The 20,378-nt window shown below is 37.2% G+C and overlaps 1 protein-coding gene across 1 annotated transcript in view; it reads right to left on the reverse strand.

Moving 5' to 3' along the window:
* The window catches only part of LOC150075388 (thiopurine S-methyltransferase-like), an 80,279-nt gene that overhangs the window by 37,073 nt on the left and 22,828 nt on the right, over positions 1-20,378 (reverse strand). Inside the window, exon 4 of the mRNA XM_090388836.1 lies at positions 17,109-17,238. Coding sequence (XP_090244962.1) covers positions 17,109-17,238 — 130 coding nt within the window. The remainder of the gene's footprint in view (positions 1-17,108; positions 17,239-20,378) is intronic.

Below are 20,378 nucleotides of genomic sequence, written 5' to 3' on the forward strand. Positions count from 1 at the left end.
AGGTTGACAGATGCCCACTCCTTAGTTCATTGCGAAGGTCCTCACATTCGTCTTTGAACCACTCATGTGATTCAGATACACTGGTACAATTTAATGCTTCATCTTAAACAGTTTTTAACATTTCATACATTTTTCTGTTGCAGATTTTCCCAGTTCAAAGTAAAATTTGATATTGTTCGTTGTTCCATCATGACACGAAACATTAATGCTACTAATGAAACTAGTTCTTACTTGCAACCTGTCAACCTACTGGACAATCTCTGTATGACCATCTATTGGAGAAAGTTTGAACTACAACATAGCAATTCTGCTTATTTTCAAAGTCATTAAACATGACTGCAACAGCACCAGTCTGGGAATTTTATTATCACACCTTGTATATTATTCCCTGGAAAGTAACAGGTAATGATTAATTCTAGAGGTCACATAGATGGTAATACCAGTTAAAAGTATAAAATCATACACACTCCAGGTAGGTATATGGAGCAGAGGGATGAGAAAAAGACCCAGATCTCTTCACAAGAGGTGTGATAGTAATTTTGTCACATAGTGGGTATATTCATTTTTCACATAGCAGAAAGAGTGAGAAACCAAAAATCAACTACTGGAAGCACTGCACACCAACAGAAGACAGAAAGTAATGTATTGACTGATGGCAAGTTAGATAGGTTATAATTAACAATCACAAACATGTTGACAATTGAAACAGGTAGCAAGCAGAAATCACAAAGGCACCCTTAAATTGAGCTGACTTGAGAAACAGCTGACAGAACTAGGATCTATGTAAGACCAAAGACAAAGCACTTCATACAGGTTACCATAACTGTGCAGTTGCTAATATAGTTAGGGAAGGATGTTATCCATTAAGATTAACTCAATATATTACCACTCCTATACTAAGTGAAATTAATAATATAATTTATTACGCTATTCGCCTAAACTACTATACATTGATGTAATCAGGTATCTTACCAATACCCATCATCACACCATACTGTTGGGGGAACTGCTAACAGACTCCTCTTGCCAATGCTCCCAGAAACTATGCACATCAGGTTTCTGGGAGCATCGGCAAGAGGAGTCTTTCAGCAGTTCCCCCAACAGATTTACTTAACAAGTACAGGTCAATGCTGAAAAAAAGTCGTGAGTTAGGGTTAAATTTGAAAGTGTCTGGAATTCTGCCCAGACACGATAGGAGGGAGTATATGATGAGAGCCTTGTCAATCAAATGCCCCCTGGAGAGATTGTGAAGGCTCACAGGGCAGAATTTTTTCAGCGTGGTCTGTGCTTGCTTGCTAACAGAAGAGACTGCTTCTACAGGGATGGGATGGGATACACTTAAATAGAAAGGGTGCAAGAATATTTGCTGATGCTATCGAGGCAGTGTTAGGTGGGTTGGAAAACTGCTAGCTTGGGGGGAGGGATTCACAGACTAAAAGAGTAACAGTAGCTGCAGGCAGAGACAAAACTGATTCTTGCACTGCTTCTATTGTAATGAGCAGCAGCCTAGAGAGCAAGTTGTTAAGGATTTCAAGATCTGCTGGGAGTCATCATGGAACAAGTAAATACATGGGCTGTGTTAGGGTAACTATGAGTAAAAAAATGGGTGCATGTATACTTGCATGTACACCAATGCTAGAAGTAAATAAATTTGATGAATTTGAAGTGCTGATCAAGGCATCAAAAGGCAGATATTGTTTGGATATCAGAGACATCGTGTCACACAGATAAGCAGTGCAAAATTGGAATTTGGGGAGTGCAATGTGTACAGAAAGGACAGACAGGGTAGGAAGGGAGGAGGGGTTATGCTGTTAGTTAAGAAACACAAAATCTAAGGAAGTGCATCTAGTTGACATGGGTGGACAGTGCAACGTTCGGTCTGTTTGTTGTGACAAACACTGGGAAATGGAAAAATTAGAGCAGGAATGTGTTATAGGCCTAATGACTCTGATGAGTACAATGAACAGTTGTGTACAGAAATATAGTCGCATGCTCACTTGCATGCTAAAAAGACTTTTGTGCATTTATTGGAGGATTATTATCTACAACAACGTGTTCGAGGGGCAACCAGAGGGTGTAACACTCTTGATCTGATTAACAGCAGTGATTATTCATGAATTAAGAATTTGCAGATAAAAGAACCACTAGGTGATATGGAAGTGAAGGGTTTTTGCTTTTGTAAATGTGACTACAGTGATCTCAGACAGTTTTTAAATTCTATACAGTGAGATTACTGATATTCCTGTGAATTCTAAATGGGAAGCCTTCAGGGACTTAATCTTGGTGGCTACTAGGCTTTTCATACCAACTAAGAAATACTGTTCATGGTTCAGGCGTAAATGGATGTCAGATGAATTAATGAGGCTCTTGGGAGAGAAGAAAAATGCATGGGATGCATATAAATTATCAGGTGACACAAAGCCTATGGCAGACATAAGCTGTAATCAAGTCAGGCACTTAGGCAGGCAAAGACAGATTACAAGAAATCTTTGGCAAAGGATGCAAAGAAAAACAGCAAAGAGTTCTTTACTTATGCAAATCCTAGAAGGAAGGGGATGAATCAGATTGGTCCATTTAACATAGATGGTTTGACTATTGATGATCCTGCTCAAGTAGATGATAAACTTAATGAGTATTTTGCATCTACATTCACACATGAGAAGTTATTCAAGGAAGGGAATGCCAGAAGCTTATCAATCTTTAGAAGAGAGCTAAGTGATTTCATAATAACTGAGAGCAAATTGAAGGAGAAATTGAAGTTAAGCATAATAAAGGCACCTGGGACAGATGGAATCCATCCAGTTATAATGAGGGAGGCAGCAAGGGAAGTAAGTAAACCCTTAGCCATTATTATGAGAGCATTCTTAGAGTCAGCGGGATCCCCATGGACTGGAGATGTGCAAATGTATCCCTAATTCACAAAGGGGGTTCAAAGTGTGACACGAATAATTATAGACCTGTTAGTTTAACTTCTGTTCCGGGGAGTCACTGGTTAAAGAGGTGACACAGGATCTTCTAGACAAGACAGCAGTAATAGCTCATACACAGCATGGGTTTGTTAAAGTGAAGTCTTGTCTGACCAATTTAATTGGATACTACAATGTGGTCACAAAGGAACTGGATGCAAAAAATTATTTTGATATCATATACTTGGATTTCAGGAAAGCTTTTGATATCGTTGCACAGTCTTCGATGTGCAACAGTATCAACAAATTGGAGCAGTATGGCATTAAGGGCAAGTTGCTGGAATGGATAAAGGGATGGTTGAGTGGGAGACGGCAGAGAGTTTGTAATAAATGGATATGGTCTACATGGACTAATGTTATTAGTGGAATCCCCCAGGATTCCGTGCTGGGCCGATTGTTGTTTTGTGTATTTATCAATGATATCGATGAAGGTATATCAGGCTTAATGTCCAAGTATGCAGATGATAAAAAGGTTGGCAGGGTTGTAATGACATTAAAGACAGTATGCTACGGCAAGAGGATCTAGAAAAGTTATGCAGATGGGCTGAGAAGTGGCAACTGAAGTTTAACATTGATAAATACAAAGTACTGCATATGGTTGTTGTTATTTGGTTTTTAGGAGCATTAGCAACTAAGGCCATATTGCTCCGGGAAATGGGGTGGTCATTCCCTGACCTTTCTGCATCCTCCGTATTTGGTGGTGACAGGCTCGAACCCTGGTCTAATCAAGAAGCGTGTGCTACGCACTGCTGCTCCTTCCCATCTGGCTACAGAGGCACCACTGCATATGGGTAACAGTAACCCAAGAGAAAAGTACCAACTGTGTAGTACTACATTCGGGAAGTGGAGAATGAAAAAGACCTGGGGGTAATTGTGCAGTCAGACATGAAGTTCTTTGAGCAGCGCAGACGGGCTGTTAGAGCAGGCCATGGTTGTCAATGATATATAGAAATTTGTCTAGCAGAGACAAGAAAAATTATCCCTGTGTATAAGGCAATGGTCAGACCACACCATTGCATACAGGTCTGGATGCCTCATTTTAGGAAGGATGTAGAGTTGCTAGAAAGAGTCCAAAGAAGGGCAACAAGATTGGTGAGGGCAATAAAGGGGTGCTTGTACCAAGATAGGCTTAAGTTCTGTAACTTGCAGCATCTGGAATAGTCACCTGCGAGGTAATCTGATTGAGGTGTATAAGGCTTTGAATGGTTTGAGCAGGCTCAATGCTGACGGGATACTTCTGCTTGCTCAGACTTAGAAAACCTGAGGGGGTATAGATTCAAATTGAGGAAAGACAATTGTAGAATAGATGTGCAGAAGTTTGTCTTTAGCCAGCGGGTAGTTGATTGCTGGAACAGACTTCCATCTGTTGTTGTGGAAGTTGATAGCTTAAATAAATTTAAGGCTGAACTAGACAAACATTTGGAGTGACTCTATGGGCAAAATGGGAAGGGTTTTTTTTGGCTGATGCTGTATAAGCTTGGTTTCTTGTATCATATGTCTCATTATTTATTTATTTTGGTTTTTTTAGGAGCATTAGCAACTAAGGCCATATTGCTCCGGGATATGCGGTGGTCATCCTCCGTATTTGGTGGTGACGGGCTCGAACCCCGGTCTAATCAAGAAGCGTGTGCTACGCACTGCTGCTCCTTCCCACCTGGCTACGGAGGCGCCCATATGTCTCAACTAATGCTAATGCTAACAGTACAGTCTCATGATGGGTATCGGTAAGATACCTGAAACATTACCTTAATGTATAATAGTTGAGGTATAATAAATTTAATAAGCAAAGCTTAATAAACTATATTATTAATTTAACATGGTATAAAGTGGTAATATTTGAGTTAATTTTAATGTGCAGTTGCCCAAAGCAGTGCATGTCACTGCTTATCCTGGTGCACAGAATGGAAGCACTGGACATTACAGCAGTGGCAAAATATGATGTGGTGTGTGAAGAATAACATAGACTAGGCATCAGAAGAACACAACAGGGTGTGGTATGTAAAGTTTGGACTTGGACCACTTATATTTGATAAAATTTCCCATGCAGTTGTCTGCTATGACATCCTGAACAATTTTTCCCTATCTGCACTGTGACAATTCTTAGGAGAGGTGTACTATTTGTATAAGTATGATAATGCTGTGTCAACAAAGCAGTTAGTACAAGAATTTTTTGCACTGGCGAAACATCTTTCTACCCAGTATAGTCACTGTATTGTAGTTGATATAACAATACAATGGTTATTAATGGACCGACCTTGAATTTTTTTTGTGGATTTGACCATACAGTAGAATAAACTGTTGAGGCTAAAAATAAATCGAGCACTCAAGCTAATAGAATCCATCCAATTATATTAAGAGGTAAAATAAACCTTTAGCCATAATTATGAGAGCATCCTTGGATTCAGGGGAGGTCCCTATGCATTAGAGATGTACAAATGTCTCCCCTATTCATAAAAGGTGGTTCAAAGGGAGAAGCGAATAATTATAGACTTAAGATTGACTTCTCTTCCAGGGAAAATAATGGAGTCAGCGATCAAAGAAGTAATGCAGGATACCCTAACAGAAATGCAGTTATACAGCAATTGCAGCAGTGTTGTATGGGAAGATCTTGTCTAACCAATCTAACAGGCTAGTACAACAAAGTAACAAAACTGGATGCAAAAAATAATTTTGATATCATATACTTAGATTTCAACAAAGCTTTTGATAGTGTGTTCCACATGAATAACTGATGTACAAATTGAAGCAGTGTGGCGCTAGGGGAAAGTCACTGCTATGGATAAAGGGGTGGTTAAGCTGCACAACGCAGAGAATGATTATTAATGGGCACTTTTTTTTTTTTTTTTTAACTAATTATTAGTGAAGTCCCTCATGGTTCAGTGCTGAGTCCTTTATTGTTATTATTTATTAACAGCACTGATAAAGACATAACAAGTTTGATGTCAAAGTTTGCAGATGATACAAATGTTGAAAGAAAAATTAGGTAGATGTTGTTGTTTGGAGCATTAGCAACTAAGGCCATATTGCTCCGGTGCGGTGGTCATTCCCTGACCTTTCCGCAAGCTCCGTATTTGGTGGTGACGGGCTCGAACCCCGGTCTAATCAAGAAGCGTGTGCTACGCACTGCTGCTCCTTCCCACCTGGCTACGGAGGCGCCGGTAGATGGGCTGAGAAGTGGCAAGTGGAGTTTAATATTGAAAAATGCAAGATACAGCATATGGGAAGCAGTAATCCCAGAACAACATACCAACTGGGCAGTACCACATCAAGGTACTGGGGATAATTGCACAGTCTGACAAAAGTTTTCTAAGCAGTGTAAACAGGCTGCTAGGGCAGCTAAATTCTGTCAATGATATATAGGAATTTTTCCAACAAGGTCAAGAAGATGACTGTCCCACTGTATAAAGCAATGGCTAGTCCACATCTTGAGTACTACATTCAGCTGTGGAAGCCTCATTTTAGGAAAGATGTGGATATGTTGGAATGGATGCAAAGAAGAGCAACAAGATTAGTAAAGAACACAAAAGGGTATTCTTACCATAAACGACTTCAGATCTGTAAATGCCAGCATCTGAAAATTAGACACTTCAATGATATCTGACTGAAGTGTTTAAGGGCCTTAAATGGACTGAGTAAATTAATGTGGATGGCATCTAACTCTTGCTTGGATGGTACACATTAAGGGGACATTAATTTAAGTCAGACAGTTATTGATTGTTGAAATAAACTTCCATCTGGTGTTGTGGAGGCAGGTAGTTTGAATAAATTTAAGGAAGAATTAGACAGATTATTAGAGGGGATGGTCAGATGAGGTGAATAGTGCTTTCTTTTTTTTTTTTTTTTTCTCCTGTGCTGTATAAGCTTTCTTCCTTAAATCATTTGCCCACTTATTAATACTAATATTTAATACTAAAGAAATATCATGTATAGTTTGACCATAATAAAAACTGAAATTTTATATATTTCAGTGTTCATTTATTCAGTATACTATATCCTTTCTACTGAAATATAGTTTGGTTTAAATTTCAGTAGTCTTGTGTTATGCTTCAATTATTGTTTACTGTGGAATTAATTTGTACTGTTAATTTTTTTTGAGACAAGATGAACAGCATAATGCCCAGTCAGGAAAAAAAAAAAAAGAAGACTAACCAGAATGACAAACTATTACTGCAGTATTCGATAATCACATGCAAAAACATAATATTTTAAGGTAGTTTGTGCACTTCTAATTATTACTTACACAAGTGAGTTACTTAACATGATAGTTTAATAATTATAAGTGCACACAAAATTTGGAGAGAAAGGTAAACAAAATAATAATGGTAAAAGGCTAATAGGAATTTGTGCCAGTTATGCACTATTAATTACAAAAAAGATAATCATAAGTTTATGCAGAGGGTGCATAATAAAAATAAGAAAAGCATAACTGACTATATCATCACAGAAAAGGAACTTACACAACTAGTTGAAAGTATAAGGATATAGCGAGAAATTTAAAAAATTATCATTAGCTCCAAAAATAAGAGATTGAAGAGTGTCAAAATGGACAAAAATTGAAGTTCTCAGATATGCCAACAACCATTAAATATAGAAATTTTCTTTCTCAAAGATAAATGGCACACCTGATGTTCATATGAATTTAGATGAAGAATGACAAAAAAATTAAGAACTTTAGTACTGCCTGAAAAAGATATAGGAGGGAAGAAGGTATAAATACAAGAAATTCAGAATGCCATGGCAGGTCCAAGAAGTTAGAAACAGTTATAGAAAAGGAAAAAAATATTATAAGACACTTTGGCAATAAATCTAAATAATTCTTAATAGAACATATGAAAACCCCAAACACGAGAGGTATTAGAACCTACAGTACTTAGTACTGTGCATGGGTTGGAGGCTGGGAAGACAAAAGAAGATATTTATTGACATTAGACTTGAACTTCTATAGACTGTAATTTTCAGGAAATACATATGAAGGAAGGTTGTTCCAGAAAATGGCAGTTGAATGAATAAACAAGGAAGATGAAAAGTTGGTTCTATGAGTTGGAAAGTAAATGGATGTTGGCTGGTGGCAGCATGTGTTCAGAATGTTTTGAGAGAGCGGGAATTATAGAAGCCAATTCAGAAGAACAGTGCACTGTTGTTGTTATTTAGTTTTTAGAAGCATTAGCAACTAAGGCCATACTGCTCCGGGATATGCGGTGGTCATTCCCTGACCTTTCCGTATTTGAGAACAGTGCGCATAGAAGTATCTGTAGAAAAGGCATGCAGCAGACACAGTATGTCTATGAGACAGTGAATGGAGAAACTCTGTTAGAGATGAGTCATTAATTAACCTAACCACCCTCTTCTGAATGGAATTTGAAGCCTGAGAGAGGTTTTAGGGGCACCCCCCCAGATGTGGGAACAATATTCCATGGTAGGGCAGATCTGATTTGTACAGAGTGAACAGCTGTTTGGAAGAAAAGTAACGCTGAGAATTGGCAGAGGATATTCGAGAAGTTGAAGCTGATTGAGTAGGGCAAGGTTTCTCAAACTGGAAAGTGGAATGCAATGTGCCATCATCAGCAAAACAATGGATAGGAGATATCCGGTCAATGGAAGAAGGTCATTAACATACAAGAGGAAAAGAGTGGGAAAAGAAATGAACCTTGGGGACACCAGCATTAGTGAAGAAGTTAGAAGACAGAGAGCCATCTACCAGCACCCTCAGTGAGTGGTCAGAGAGAAAACTGGATAACCAATTAAAAAATTAGTGAAGAAGTTAGAAGACAGAGCCATCTACCAGCACCCTCAGTGAGTGGTCAGAGAGAAAACTGGATAACCAATTAAAAAAACAGTTGGCAAACCATAAGATGGAAGTTTGTTTAGAAGACCGTCATGCCAAACATGATCGAAAGCCTTTGAGATGTCAAGAGCAACTGCTCGTGTTTCACCAAACTTTTCCATTGAATTTGTCCATAAATGGGTAACATAAGCAAAAATATCACCAGTGGATCGATACTTACAGAATCCATACTGTTGATTGTTGATCAGATGGAAGGTTTCTTGATAGTTTAAGAGTTGGCGGTTAATGGATTTCTCTATTACTTTAGAAAGAGTAGAAGTAATTGCAATGAGACGATAATTGGATGGGAGGGATTTGTCACCCTTTTTTTTTAGGAACTGGCTGGATATGAACAAATTTACAAGCAGAATAAAAAACACCTTTGGAATAAGAAAGTGGAAAAAAGGCAGCAAAGAACAGGAGTAATTTCAGGAGCACAGGTTTTGAGAACAAGTGGAGAAATACCATCAAGACCTGGAGCTTTCATAGCATCAAGATTCATCAAAATCCTTCTGATATCCTTCTGACAGATTGTTGTTGTTATTTGGTTTTTAGGAGCATTAGCAACTAAGGCCATATTGCTCCGGGGACAAGTGGTGGTCATTCCCTGACCTTTCCGCATCCTCCGTATTTGGTGGTCACGGGTTCGAACCCCGGTCTAATCAAGAAGCGTGTGCTACCTTCTGACAGAAGACCACAGGAGGCAGTGAATGGACGTGCTAGGAATGGTGGGAGGTGTTTTACCAAGATCATTAATACGTGAGTTGGAAGAAAAATGGGATGCAAGCAGGTTAGCTTTATTCTTTGCTGAAGTGACAATAGAACCATCTTTGACAGAGGTGGGAGCAGAGATGGACAAAAGTTGCAGTCAATGGCTTTGGCAAGAGACCAGAATGTCCGGCTGCCATTAGGGCAAGAAGCAAATTTTCTACTCAGCCTGTTCAAAATCTAGTTTGGACTGATTAATAACTGCTTTACAATTGTTGCAAGCTTTGGTGTAGGCAGAAAATGAAACTGAAGAATGGAAACAAGCCAATTATGATATGCAACATTCTTCTCTTGAACAGGCTTAGCATATTTATTGGAAAACCAAGGTTTAGATAAAGGATGAGATTTTAAGGTGGAGTGTGGAATAAAGGATTCCATTCCCACAAGAATAATTTCACTGACATGATCAGATGGAAGCAATGGCAAAACAATATTACAAATGAGCAAATATGCAAAATATTGGGATAACAAATATGAAATCAGAGTTACATGACACAAACTTATGGTGGCATGTACAAAAGTAGGAGAGAGAGATTAACAACTATAGATATTTGAATTAGCATTAGTAGAGGCATATGATACAAGAAAGCAAGCTTATGCAGCATCAGCCAAAAAAAAAAAAAAAAAAAAAAACCCTCTCCCATTTCACTCCTCCGTTCATTCCAAGTACCTGTCCAGCTCAGCCTTAAACTTATTTAGGCTATCAACTTCCACAACAAAGGATGGAAGTCTGTTCCACCAACCAACCACCTGCTGGCTAAAGGCAAACTTCCGCACATCTATCCTACATCTGTCTTTCCTCAATTTGAATTTATGCCCTCTCAAATGATTATTCTGAGCAAGAGGAAGAATTCCATCAGCATTGAATTTGTAGATATTTGAAGCAAAAATAAGTGATAGTAAGTCCAGAGGCAAAACAAGGGAAGTGGACTGATGGTGCCAAGCAGGCATTATAAGAAAGTGGACTTACTCTAGATAGGGCTAGCTAAAAATTTAACAGAAAATAAATCTGGCCTGGGAGAAAATAGTGAATGAAAGGCTGATAGTTCGGAAGCACTGATTTGTACTACCACAGTGACTTGTACACCTCCTGGGTATAACAGATTGGGATGATGATGATAACAAAACATGTATAACGAAGTTCTCTAAAGTGAAGGTTAATAACATAGGTATGCACAACAGTAGAGAGAAGTGGGGGGGGGGACATTTTCTGCAAAAAATTTTATTTTGGAAAATTTAAAATTAGACTTAAATTTTAATCAGTATTTTTGGCAATTAATTTTGTACTTTACAATAGGAGGGTGCTCTACAGAGATGACTGGAATTGGCAGCACTTTTCCAGCCCTGGATAAACTAGTGCCACGTTATAATTTTTTATCTTGCTGATCACATATGAAATAAAACAAGTATTTCAGAAGATAGACACCCTTGATTTAATTAACAGCTGTTGCCAGTAGTGATTTTTGGTGCAAAATTAGCATCATAGGTAAAAATTTCTTTGTGAAATTATAAATAATATATTTAACTTTATAAGCAATAATATAAATAATACTACAGCAATTTTATAGATTGATAGTTTAGTGATTTACATTACAATAGTCAGTAGTGGATGTTCCTGATTACTACTGAAAACTCTAGAACTTCTGAATCATTCAATACAAAATTATAAAGTATGATGTTGTGTAGCAAGACATTTCATTAAGAGTATATAAGTGATATCATTACATATGTTTTATTAATATTGTGATAGTTTTAGTTTTGTGATTTGAATCAAACTTTATCATCCAGAAACTAAAAACAGCAAATATAATGTGTCTTGGGATAGTATGTCTTGTGAGGGAATTGCCAATGGTGATTCATGAGCAAATTGCAGAATGCTTGCCAGCACAGATGAATGCATGCCGAACTGTTGCCAGCTGATAGTGATAACTTCTTGTGCTCAAGGTGTAAGGAATGTAACCATCTTAAGCCAAAACTTTGCCTACTGATGGGAGAGAGTCTCTGAGACAGTGAGTGGATGCCCTGAAAATTAAATCTGAGGCTCAGCAATTACTCAAGTGGCCAATACTAAGCCAATGAACAACTCTCCTGAAGAACCGAGCATCAGGAACGGATCATCAGATGTAGAATATTCTAATTTAAAATAAGTTAATTTTAGTCTGTGATCAACTGTTAGAAAGACTGGAAATGTATTCTGTAATCAAGCCAGATGGAAGAGGGTTAGAATACACACACCAGGTGCTAAAATTGATGTTGCTACTAACCAGTTGTCAGTTTTTAAAGAAAATAAAGTGTGTATGATTATACAGATGGGAATTAATGACTTAAAACAAAAGTGAACTGACAATCTGGTCAAGATATATAACGTCATGCTGGGAAAATGCTGCATGATAGGTCAAAATGTTACTTTTATCATACAGTCCCTCCATCGTGTCTGGCAAATTCTGCCGAGACATGATAGGACTATATGGTGAAAATCTTGTGGATTAACCCGAGACTTAAGAGGATACCTTCAGGGTTTAGGTAAACTGTTAAGTGAGGGGGAAGACAAGGGGAGTCTCTAGTAAGACTCACATTTTAAGGATATTTACCAATGCTACACTTGCATTCTCCTCAAACGTGCATATGGAATACTACGTAATTCTGTGTATATATATATATATATATATATGGAAAAACCTGATGAATTACACAACCTCTGGCAATTACGTGACATAGAGAAAGACTTGGGATATATTAGGACATAAAAAAAAAAAAACGTCTATATGTCAAAATATGCTAGAACAGTCGTAAATAAAACAAGTGAACTTGAGCTTCTGGTTAGATTAACTAATACTGATATTGTAGGAATAGCTGAAACCTCGTGCCATCCTGAGACAAGAAATGATGAATTTCATTAGGAGACAAAGGAAAGAGTGAAGGGGTGGGATGAGAGGTATTGTGCTGCCTATCAAAAGTTGCTTGAAAGTAACAATATGGTTCCCAGAATCTGATCAAGGAAGGGCAGATGTTAAGTCTGTGTAATATGAGATGACTAGTGGTAAAGAAAAGATGACACCAAGGGTGTGTTATAGGTCAAGTGATTTTGAAGAGTATGATAGAAATCTCATGAGGCAGCTTGAATGGAGAAGCAAGAGCATCATTATGGGCAACTTTAATTTCCCTCATATATTAGAAATAATGAACATGCAGTCCACATAGCACAAACAGACCTGATGTTGTTGTTTGATTTTTAGGAGCATTAGCAACTAAGGCCATTTTGTTCCGGGGATGTGCGGTGGTCATTCCCCGACCTTTCCGCATCCTCTGTATTTGGTGGTCAAGGGCTGGAACCTCGGTCTAATCAAGAAGCGTGTGCTACGCACTGCTGCTCCTGCCCACCTGGCTATGGAGGCACCACAAATAGACCTGAATCAACTAGATGAGTGCTATTTATTAGACAAAGCACAAGGGGATCAAACATCCTTGACCTAGAAATTGTGAAATGTTGGAATAATTTTACCAAACTCTTCATCCTAGTTACCCTTCAAGGGCAGCCAAGGCAGGGAGTTTGGATTAATTACTCATATAATTGTAACTAATAAAATCACTGACTTGTTGCAATTTTCAACAGTCTGTTTTCTGGATATTGTAAATCCATCCAAATTACAATGGTTGCAGCATAATTATCTTTCTACTAGTACTTACAACTGCCACATCCAAGAAACCTCCATCATGTGACTGGGAATGTACTCAAGCTTATATACACGAGTTATTGTAGAAAGTGAGTCAGGATTGTAGTTAGCTGGTCTGAGGTGGAGATTTTCAGATTTACTCTGAGTTTTTCATTCTGTAAACACAAACTGACCTAAAAACAATCAAAATTTGGGGAATAATACTATACATTTCCCACTCATCTGGTCATTAGAAATTGATCCTCAATAGTACACTGGCATATGGGAATTAGAACCAAAAAAGAGAAGGCAAATATTACAATGCTGCTAGGTGTAACAATCAGAGTAGACTGTACTTGTTAACAGGAGAGATTGCTTCTACAGGGATGGGATACACTTAAATAGAAAGGGTGCAAGAATATTTGCTGATGCTATCGAGGCAGTGTTAGGTGGGTCGGAAAACTGCTAGCTTGGGGGGAGACAAAGACCAATAGATTGACAGTAGCCACTGGCAGAGGTGAAAGAGATTCTTGCACTGCTTCTATTAGAATGAGCAGAAGTCTGAAAAACAAGATGCTTGATATTTCAGAGACTGCTGGGAGCCATTGCGGTACAAGTAAACACATGGGTTGTATTAGGGTAGCTAAGAATAGAAACAGGTGCAGGTATACTTGCGTGTACACCAATGCTAGGAGTTTAGTAAACAAATTTGATGAATTTGAGGTATTGCTCAAAACATCAAAGGCAGATATTGTTGGGATATCAGAGACGTGGTGAAACACAGATATAAGGGATGCAGAACTGGAATTTGGGGAGTACAACGTCTACAGAAAGGATAGACAGGACAGGAAGGGGGAAGGGGTTATGCTATTAGTTAAGAAACACATAAAAACCAAGGAAGTGAAGCCAGTCGACATCGCTGGACAGTGCAGTGTTGAGTCAGTTTGGTGTGACATAAGCATTGGGAGATCAAAATTGAGAGTAGGAGTGTGCTATAGGCCTAATGACTCTGATGAGTATAATAAGAAACTGTACAGAGAAATAGAGTGGGCCAGTAAATCAGAGAGTCTTATAATGGGAGATTTTAATTTCCCAGATATTGACTGGAATTTGGGGGCTGGTCACTCACACACTAACAGGGCTTTTGTGGATTTATTGGATGATTGTTTTCTACATCAGCATGTTCGGGAGGCAACTAGAGGGAGTAATACTCTTGATTTGATTATTAGCAGTGATTCTTCATGCATTAAGAATCTGCAGATAAATGAACCACTAGGTGGCAGTGATCACAGTGTGCTGAAGTGGGATTTACTCAAAGAGGTAACTACCGTTAGGGGTAAAGGGAAGGGTTATTGCTTCCGTAAAGGCGACTACGATGGACTGAGACAGTATTTAAATTCTATACAGTGGGACCAACTGATGATGTTACCAACAGCAAATTCAAAATGGGAAGCATTCAAAGAACTTATCTTGGAAGCTACTAGGCTTTACATACCAAATAAGAAATATTGTTCAAGGTTTAGGCCAAAATGGATGTCAGATGAACTAATGAGGCATATGGCAGAGAAGAAAAATGCATGGGATACTTACAAATTACCACATGACACAGAAGCCTATGATAGATACAAGTTGATATGCAACCAAGTTACAAAGGAGGTTAGGCAGGCGAAGGCAGATTACGAGAAATCCTTGGCAAGGGATGCAAAGAAAAACAGCAAAGAGTTCTTTACTTATGTAAACTCTAGAAGGAAGGGGATGAATCAGATTGGTCCACTTGATATTGATGGGTCAACTGTTGATGATCCTGCTCAGGTAGCTAACAAACTAAATGAATATTTTGCATCGACATTCACACATGAGGAGTTATTCAGTGAGGGGAATGCCAGAGGTGTATTCAACTCTAGCAGTAAGCTACAGAATCTTGAAATAACTGGGAGTAAAGTGGAGGAGAAATTGTTGAAGATAAACACAAGAAAGGCACCCGGGGGTGGATGGGATCTATCCAGTTATATTAAAGGAGGCAGCAAAGGAAGTAAGAAAACCCTTAGCCATAATTATGAGAGCTTCCTTGGACTCAGGGGAGGTACCCATAGACTGGAAATGTGCAAATGTGACCCCAATTCACAAAGGAGGATCAAAGGCTGACAAGTAATTATAGACCTGTGAGCTTAACTTCTGTTCCCGGAAAATTAATGGAGGCACTGGTTAAAGAAGCACTGCAGGATCATTTAGACAAGACTTCAGTTATAGCTCGGACACAGCATGGTTTTGTTAAGGGGAAGTCTTGCCTGACCAATTTGATTGGATACTATGATGCAGTCACAAAAGAACTGGATGCAGGGAATAGCTTTGATATTATATTCTTGGATCTTAGAAAGGCTTTTGATACTGTTGCACATGGAAGACTGCTACACAAATTGGAGCAGTGTGACATTGGAGGCAAATTGCTGCTATGGATAAAGGGGTGGTTGAGGGGGAGAAGACAGAGAGTGGTAATCAATGGACACTGCTCATCGTGGACTAATGTTATTAGTGGAGTCCCTCAGGGCTCAGTGTTGGGTCCATTATTGTTTTCTGTATTTATAAATGATATTGATGATGGTATATCAAGCTTAATGTCCAAGTTTGCAGACGATACAAAGGTTGGCAGGGTTGTCAAGGACACTACTGATACTATGCTGCTGCCACAGGATCTGGAAAAGTTGAGCAGATGGGCTGAGAGGTGGCAAATGAAGTTTAACATTGACATATGTAACATTGACACATGGGAAACAGCAACCCCAGAGCAACGTATCAACTCTGTGGTACTACACTGACAGTGGTAGAGAACGAAAGGGACTTGGGGGTGTTTGTGCAGGCGGATATGAAGTTCTCTGAGCAGTGCAGACGGGCTGCAAGAGTAGCTCATGGAGTATTGTCAATGATATACAGGAATTTTTCCAGCAGGGATAAGGAGGTGATTATTCCCTTGTATAAGGCAATGGTCAGGCCACACCTAGAGTACTGTATACAGGTCTGCAGGCCTCATTTCAAGAAGGATGTAGAGCTGCTGGAACGAGTACAGAGAAGGGCAACAAGATTAGTGAATGGAACAAAGGGGTGCTCGTACGAAGAAAGGCTTAAGTTTTGCAAATTACAGTGTCTGGAGACTAGGCACCAGCGAGGTGATCTGATAGAGGTGTATAAAGCCTTGAATGGTTTGAGCATGCTCAATGCTGATGGGATTCTTCCTCTAGCTCAGAATAATCACCTGAGAGGGCATAAATTCAAATTGAGGAAAGACAGATGTAGGATAGACGTGCGGAAATTTGCCTTTAGCCAGCGGGTGGTTGGTTGGTGGAACAGACTTCCATCCCTTGTCGTGGAGGTTGATAGCCTAAATAAGTTTAAGGCTCAGCTGGACAGGTATATTGAACGAACAGAGGGGTGAAGTGGAAGTGGGTTTTTTTTTTTTTTTTTGGCTGATGCTGCATAAGCTTGCTTTCTTGCATCAAATGCCTGTGCTAATGCTAATAAGATAATTTATGACTTAGGCATGATATTAAACAAAATTATACAGCTCTTAAAGTTTTTACTCACAAAACTATGCATTTTTTCTATAAGACAGCTATTATAGTTGAACGGGTAAATTTTCCTTAAAAAAATAATCTGATACATACCAACAACATCCAGCTAAACTGAATTTTTAATCAACTTTTTTCCAATTATTATGTACATAAATAAACAAGTATATAAATCAATAAAACAAATCAAAAGCAGAAAGCAAAAATAAATTTAAATAAAAAACAGAGAAAGCTAACAAAAATTATGATTTATTTCATGGCAAAAGTATTACTTGGTTCATAACTTCATCTATGATAAGTAGTGCTAACATAATGAATTAAGAAACTTTAATACCTGATAGACAGATCCATTCAATCTTTCTTCTGGAAGTATTCTGTAATCAAGCTTCTGCTCAGTAAAGAACTCTCTTACAGCTGTCTCAGAACAGTCCACTCCAACTATTCTATGGCCTTCTTCATACAACCTAGCAATTTAAGTGAGGATGAAGAATTAGCCATTAAATGGGCATCACCTTGATAATACAGTAAAAATTATATAAAAAATTACCAAATAAAAATTTGGTTTTCCAATTCCATTATAAACACTTTAATGAAGTTGACCAAGGGATAAGATTAATTACAGCCTCATTCCAGGGTTAAGAATAATATTATGCAAAATAATATTAATCCTAACCTCAGTTGATGTCAAGCAATATTAACTGATAACAGAATAACTTAAGTCAATGCTTTCCAAACTTTTTGATGCCAACACACTATGCACATGCCAGAATTAATTTGCCATCCTCCACCCTTTTTTGTTCCTTATCTTTATGTTGATGGTAAATGCAATAGTATGCAACTTCCTTGTTTCAGGTCAAAAAACATGTAAACAAGGGTGAGAGAGAGAAGGAAGATGTGTAGTACCAAGAACAAGCTTAACCAAAGCCATTTGAAATTAACTACATCAATTATTATCTTTCAAAAAAGAAAGAACGTGTCCAGAGCTCACCAGGTGCAGGGTATGAAGTACACAAAGAAATCAATGTTATTAAAATTTTAATGTCTTATTCAATAATTGCATTTTAATTAGTTATATCAGTATATGCAATGGAAGGAAATCAGAATGGTGATATGCCAAAATTTGGCAACGCCCTCTGGGACATGATACAACAGCCAAAGGTGCCTGACACATACTGATACAGTACAAATAACTGCTTTTAAAACACATACTGATACAGTAATTTAACTGCTTTTAAAACAATCTTTTTGATGTTAGGGTTAACAATAAGAACTTTTTACATTATTAATTAGCCCATATATACTAATGGCACGTATTGTCATGTCTTTTGTTTGGGGCCAAAAACAGCCCAATTTTAAAATTCAAATAGTGTTGATACAGTATATCCTTGTTAATATTACATTGGATTATTTAAAATGTGAAATATTTCAAAGTTACAACCTTTTACTTACTAATTATGTAGTTTTATATGAATTTTAGTAGAGATAATTTGAAATATGCCTTATTTAGCCTGAATTGGATCCTGGGACTTGATCAACTGGGACTTGAACAATTTATCTAATTCGAAATGCCTGCCAAAACCAACTAGAGTCAAACACTGTAATAACAAAAATTTGCTATTGTACTATATCATTATATAGTATATGTCACCTTTAAATTTGACATTTCCATTCACTTCCTCCAGAACTGCATGTGGAATCACATAGAATTCATATACTTCTAATTCACATTACAAACACAGATGTAATCTATTTTGTTCACACCACTAAGGCCAAAATATAAGACAATTGCTTATGATATGAAACATGCTCAATAGGAAAATGACAACGAATGTACTTTAGAGAAAATACTTTTACATTAAAGGATAAAAAAAAAATAATTATTCTTATGGAATTCACAATGAGGCATGTACAATTCTTAGTCAATTTCTTACATAGTAAAGACTGCCGAGTTTCATTTCTGCCATTATGTCACATAGCATGATGAATATGAACCATACACATAAAAACAAGTTTTATACTGTTTATTATGTATAATTTTATATACCTACTGAAGAGGAGTATCCATATTTTTGGATATTTGCTGTTTAATACTTGTAACCCATGCAAAAAAAGGGTGGCATTTCTCTTTTAGCATTATTGATTATTTACTAAAAACTTTGCAACTCTGCACAAACTGCCCTTGTAAAATGGTGTGTAAGATGGTCATAGAAAACTTGTATTAACCAGTGACCAAGTGTGACATTATTATGGGGCCATTCACAAATTATGTAATGCAACTTTTAACTTTTTTAACACCTCTCATAACATGCCATAACAACAAGACTGACCTTTCCCCATTATTACATAATGAATTACTCCAATTCATACCAGAGTATTATTTGCTTTTTTTTTCGTTAATCCACATGAACTTGACCGTGAGCTCTTTTTTGCTGTTCAGCCAACCTATCCATGCACTCAAACTTGACTAGATAGTATGAATCAGAGCTGAAATACTCAATATGTTCTATGTTGATAATAATATTAGTAAATTAATAAGAGGGGTTTACCTCAATATAGTACGTGGAACACTTCCGTATGATACCCTCCAGAAATTAAAACGGAAAAAACGAAAAAATCGACAACTTACCGGTACATTAAAGTAAAATATAAATAATTAAAGTAAAATATAAATAATTAAATAATCAATTTAACACAATTCAAAATCAATTCAAAACAATTAAAATTCAAATTAACGCAATTAAAAGAATCTAACGAAAATATTCAAAACGATTTTCCTTCCTTATTATTTATATTTTACTTTAATGTACCGGTAAGTTGTCGATTTTTTCGTTTTTTCCGTTTTAATTTCTGGAGGGTATCATACGGAAGTGTTCCACGTACTATATTGAGGTAAACCCCTCTTATTAATTTACTAACTCAAACTTGACATACCTTCAAAGAAAAGTGTTTTCTTTAATCTCTTTGTTGAAAATTTGATAAAGCTCTATTAAATGCCAAGAAATCTATTAACTGCAAAAAAAATTGGGATTGAGTATGAAATGTCAATTGGTGCAACTCTTAGTAAGGTACCATTTTTGTGTTCTGGTTTGAAAAGTGACAGTAAAAAGCTATCATCTGATGTAAGATACTTTCTTGCAACTTTTTTTAAATTATGAAAAATGGGCACAGTCTTCACCAAAAAGATACTGAACTTTTTAGTTTACTAAGAAATGTGAAAAACTAGGTTTCCAGCTTTTCTGCAATACAAGACTTACACATTTTAAATAACTAGTTCATTATGCAAAAATATTTGATTTCCCCAAAGAATGTGATTTATTTGAAGGAAACAAATAATTTTTCTGAAGAGCTTTGGCATTCAATTGATAAAGAATCAAACAAAAAAAATTCTGCATCCATCTGGCATTGTGCACAAAAGGAAAAAAGCATGCTACTTAATATCATTTTTTGAAAAGCATATGTCATAATACCTTCTCAGATGTGTATTTTATCTAGTAACAAAACTTGAAGGAATATCATCTATCAATACTCCTGGTACAAACTGCCGAAAACTATTGTCAAATATTAAAAACTTACTTTTTTCTTCATGTGGATGGCAATTTAGTTT

The sequence above is a fragment of the Mastigoproctus giganteus genome, chromosome 14 (genome assembly GCF_048544385.1).
Source record: "Mastigoproctus giganteus isolate SK-2022 chromosome 14, ASM4854438v1, whole genome shotgun sequence".
Classification (NCBI taxonomy): domain Eukaryota; kingdom Metazoa; phylum Arthropoda; class Arachnida; order Uropygi; family Thelyphonidae; genus Mastigoproctus; species Mastigoproctus giganteus.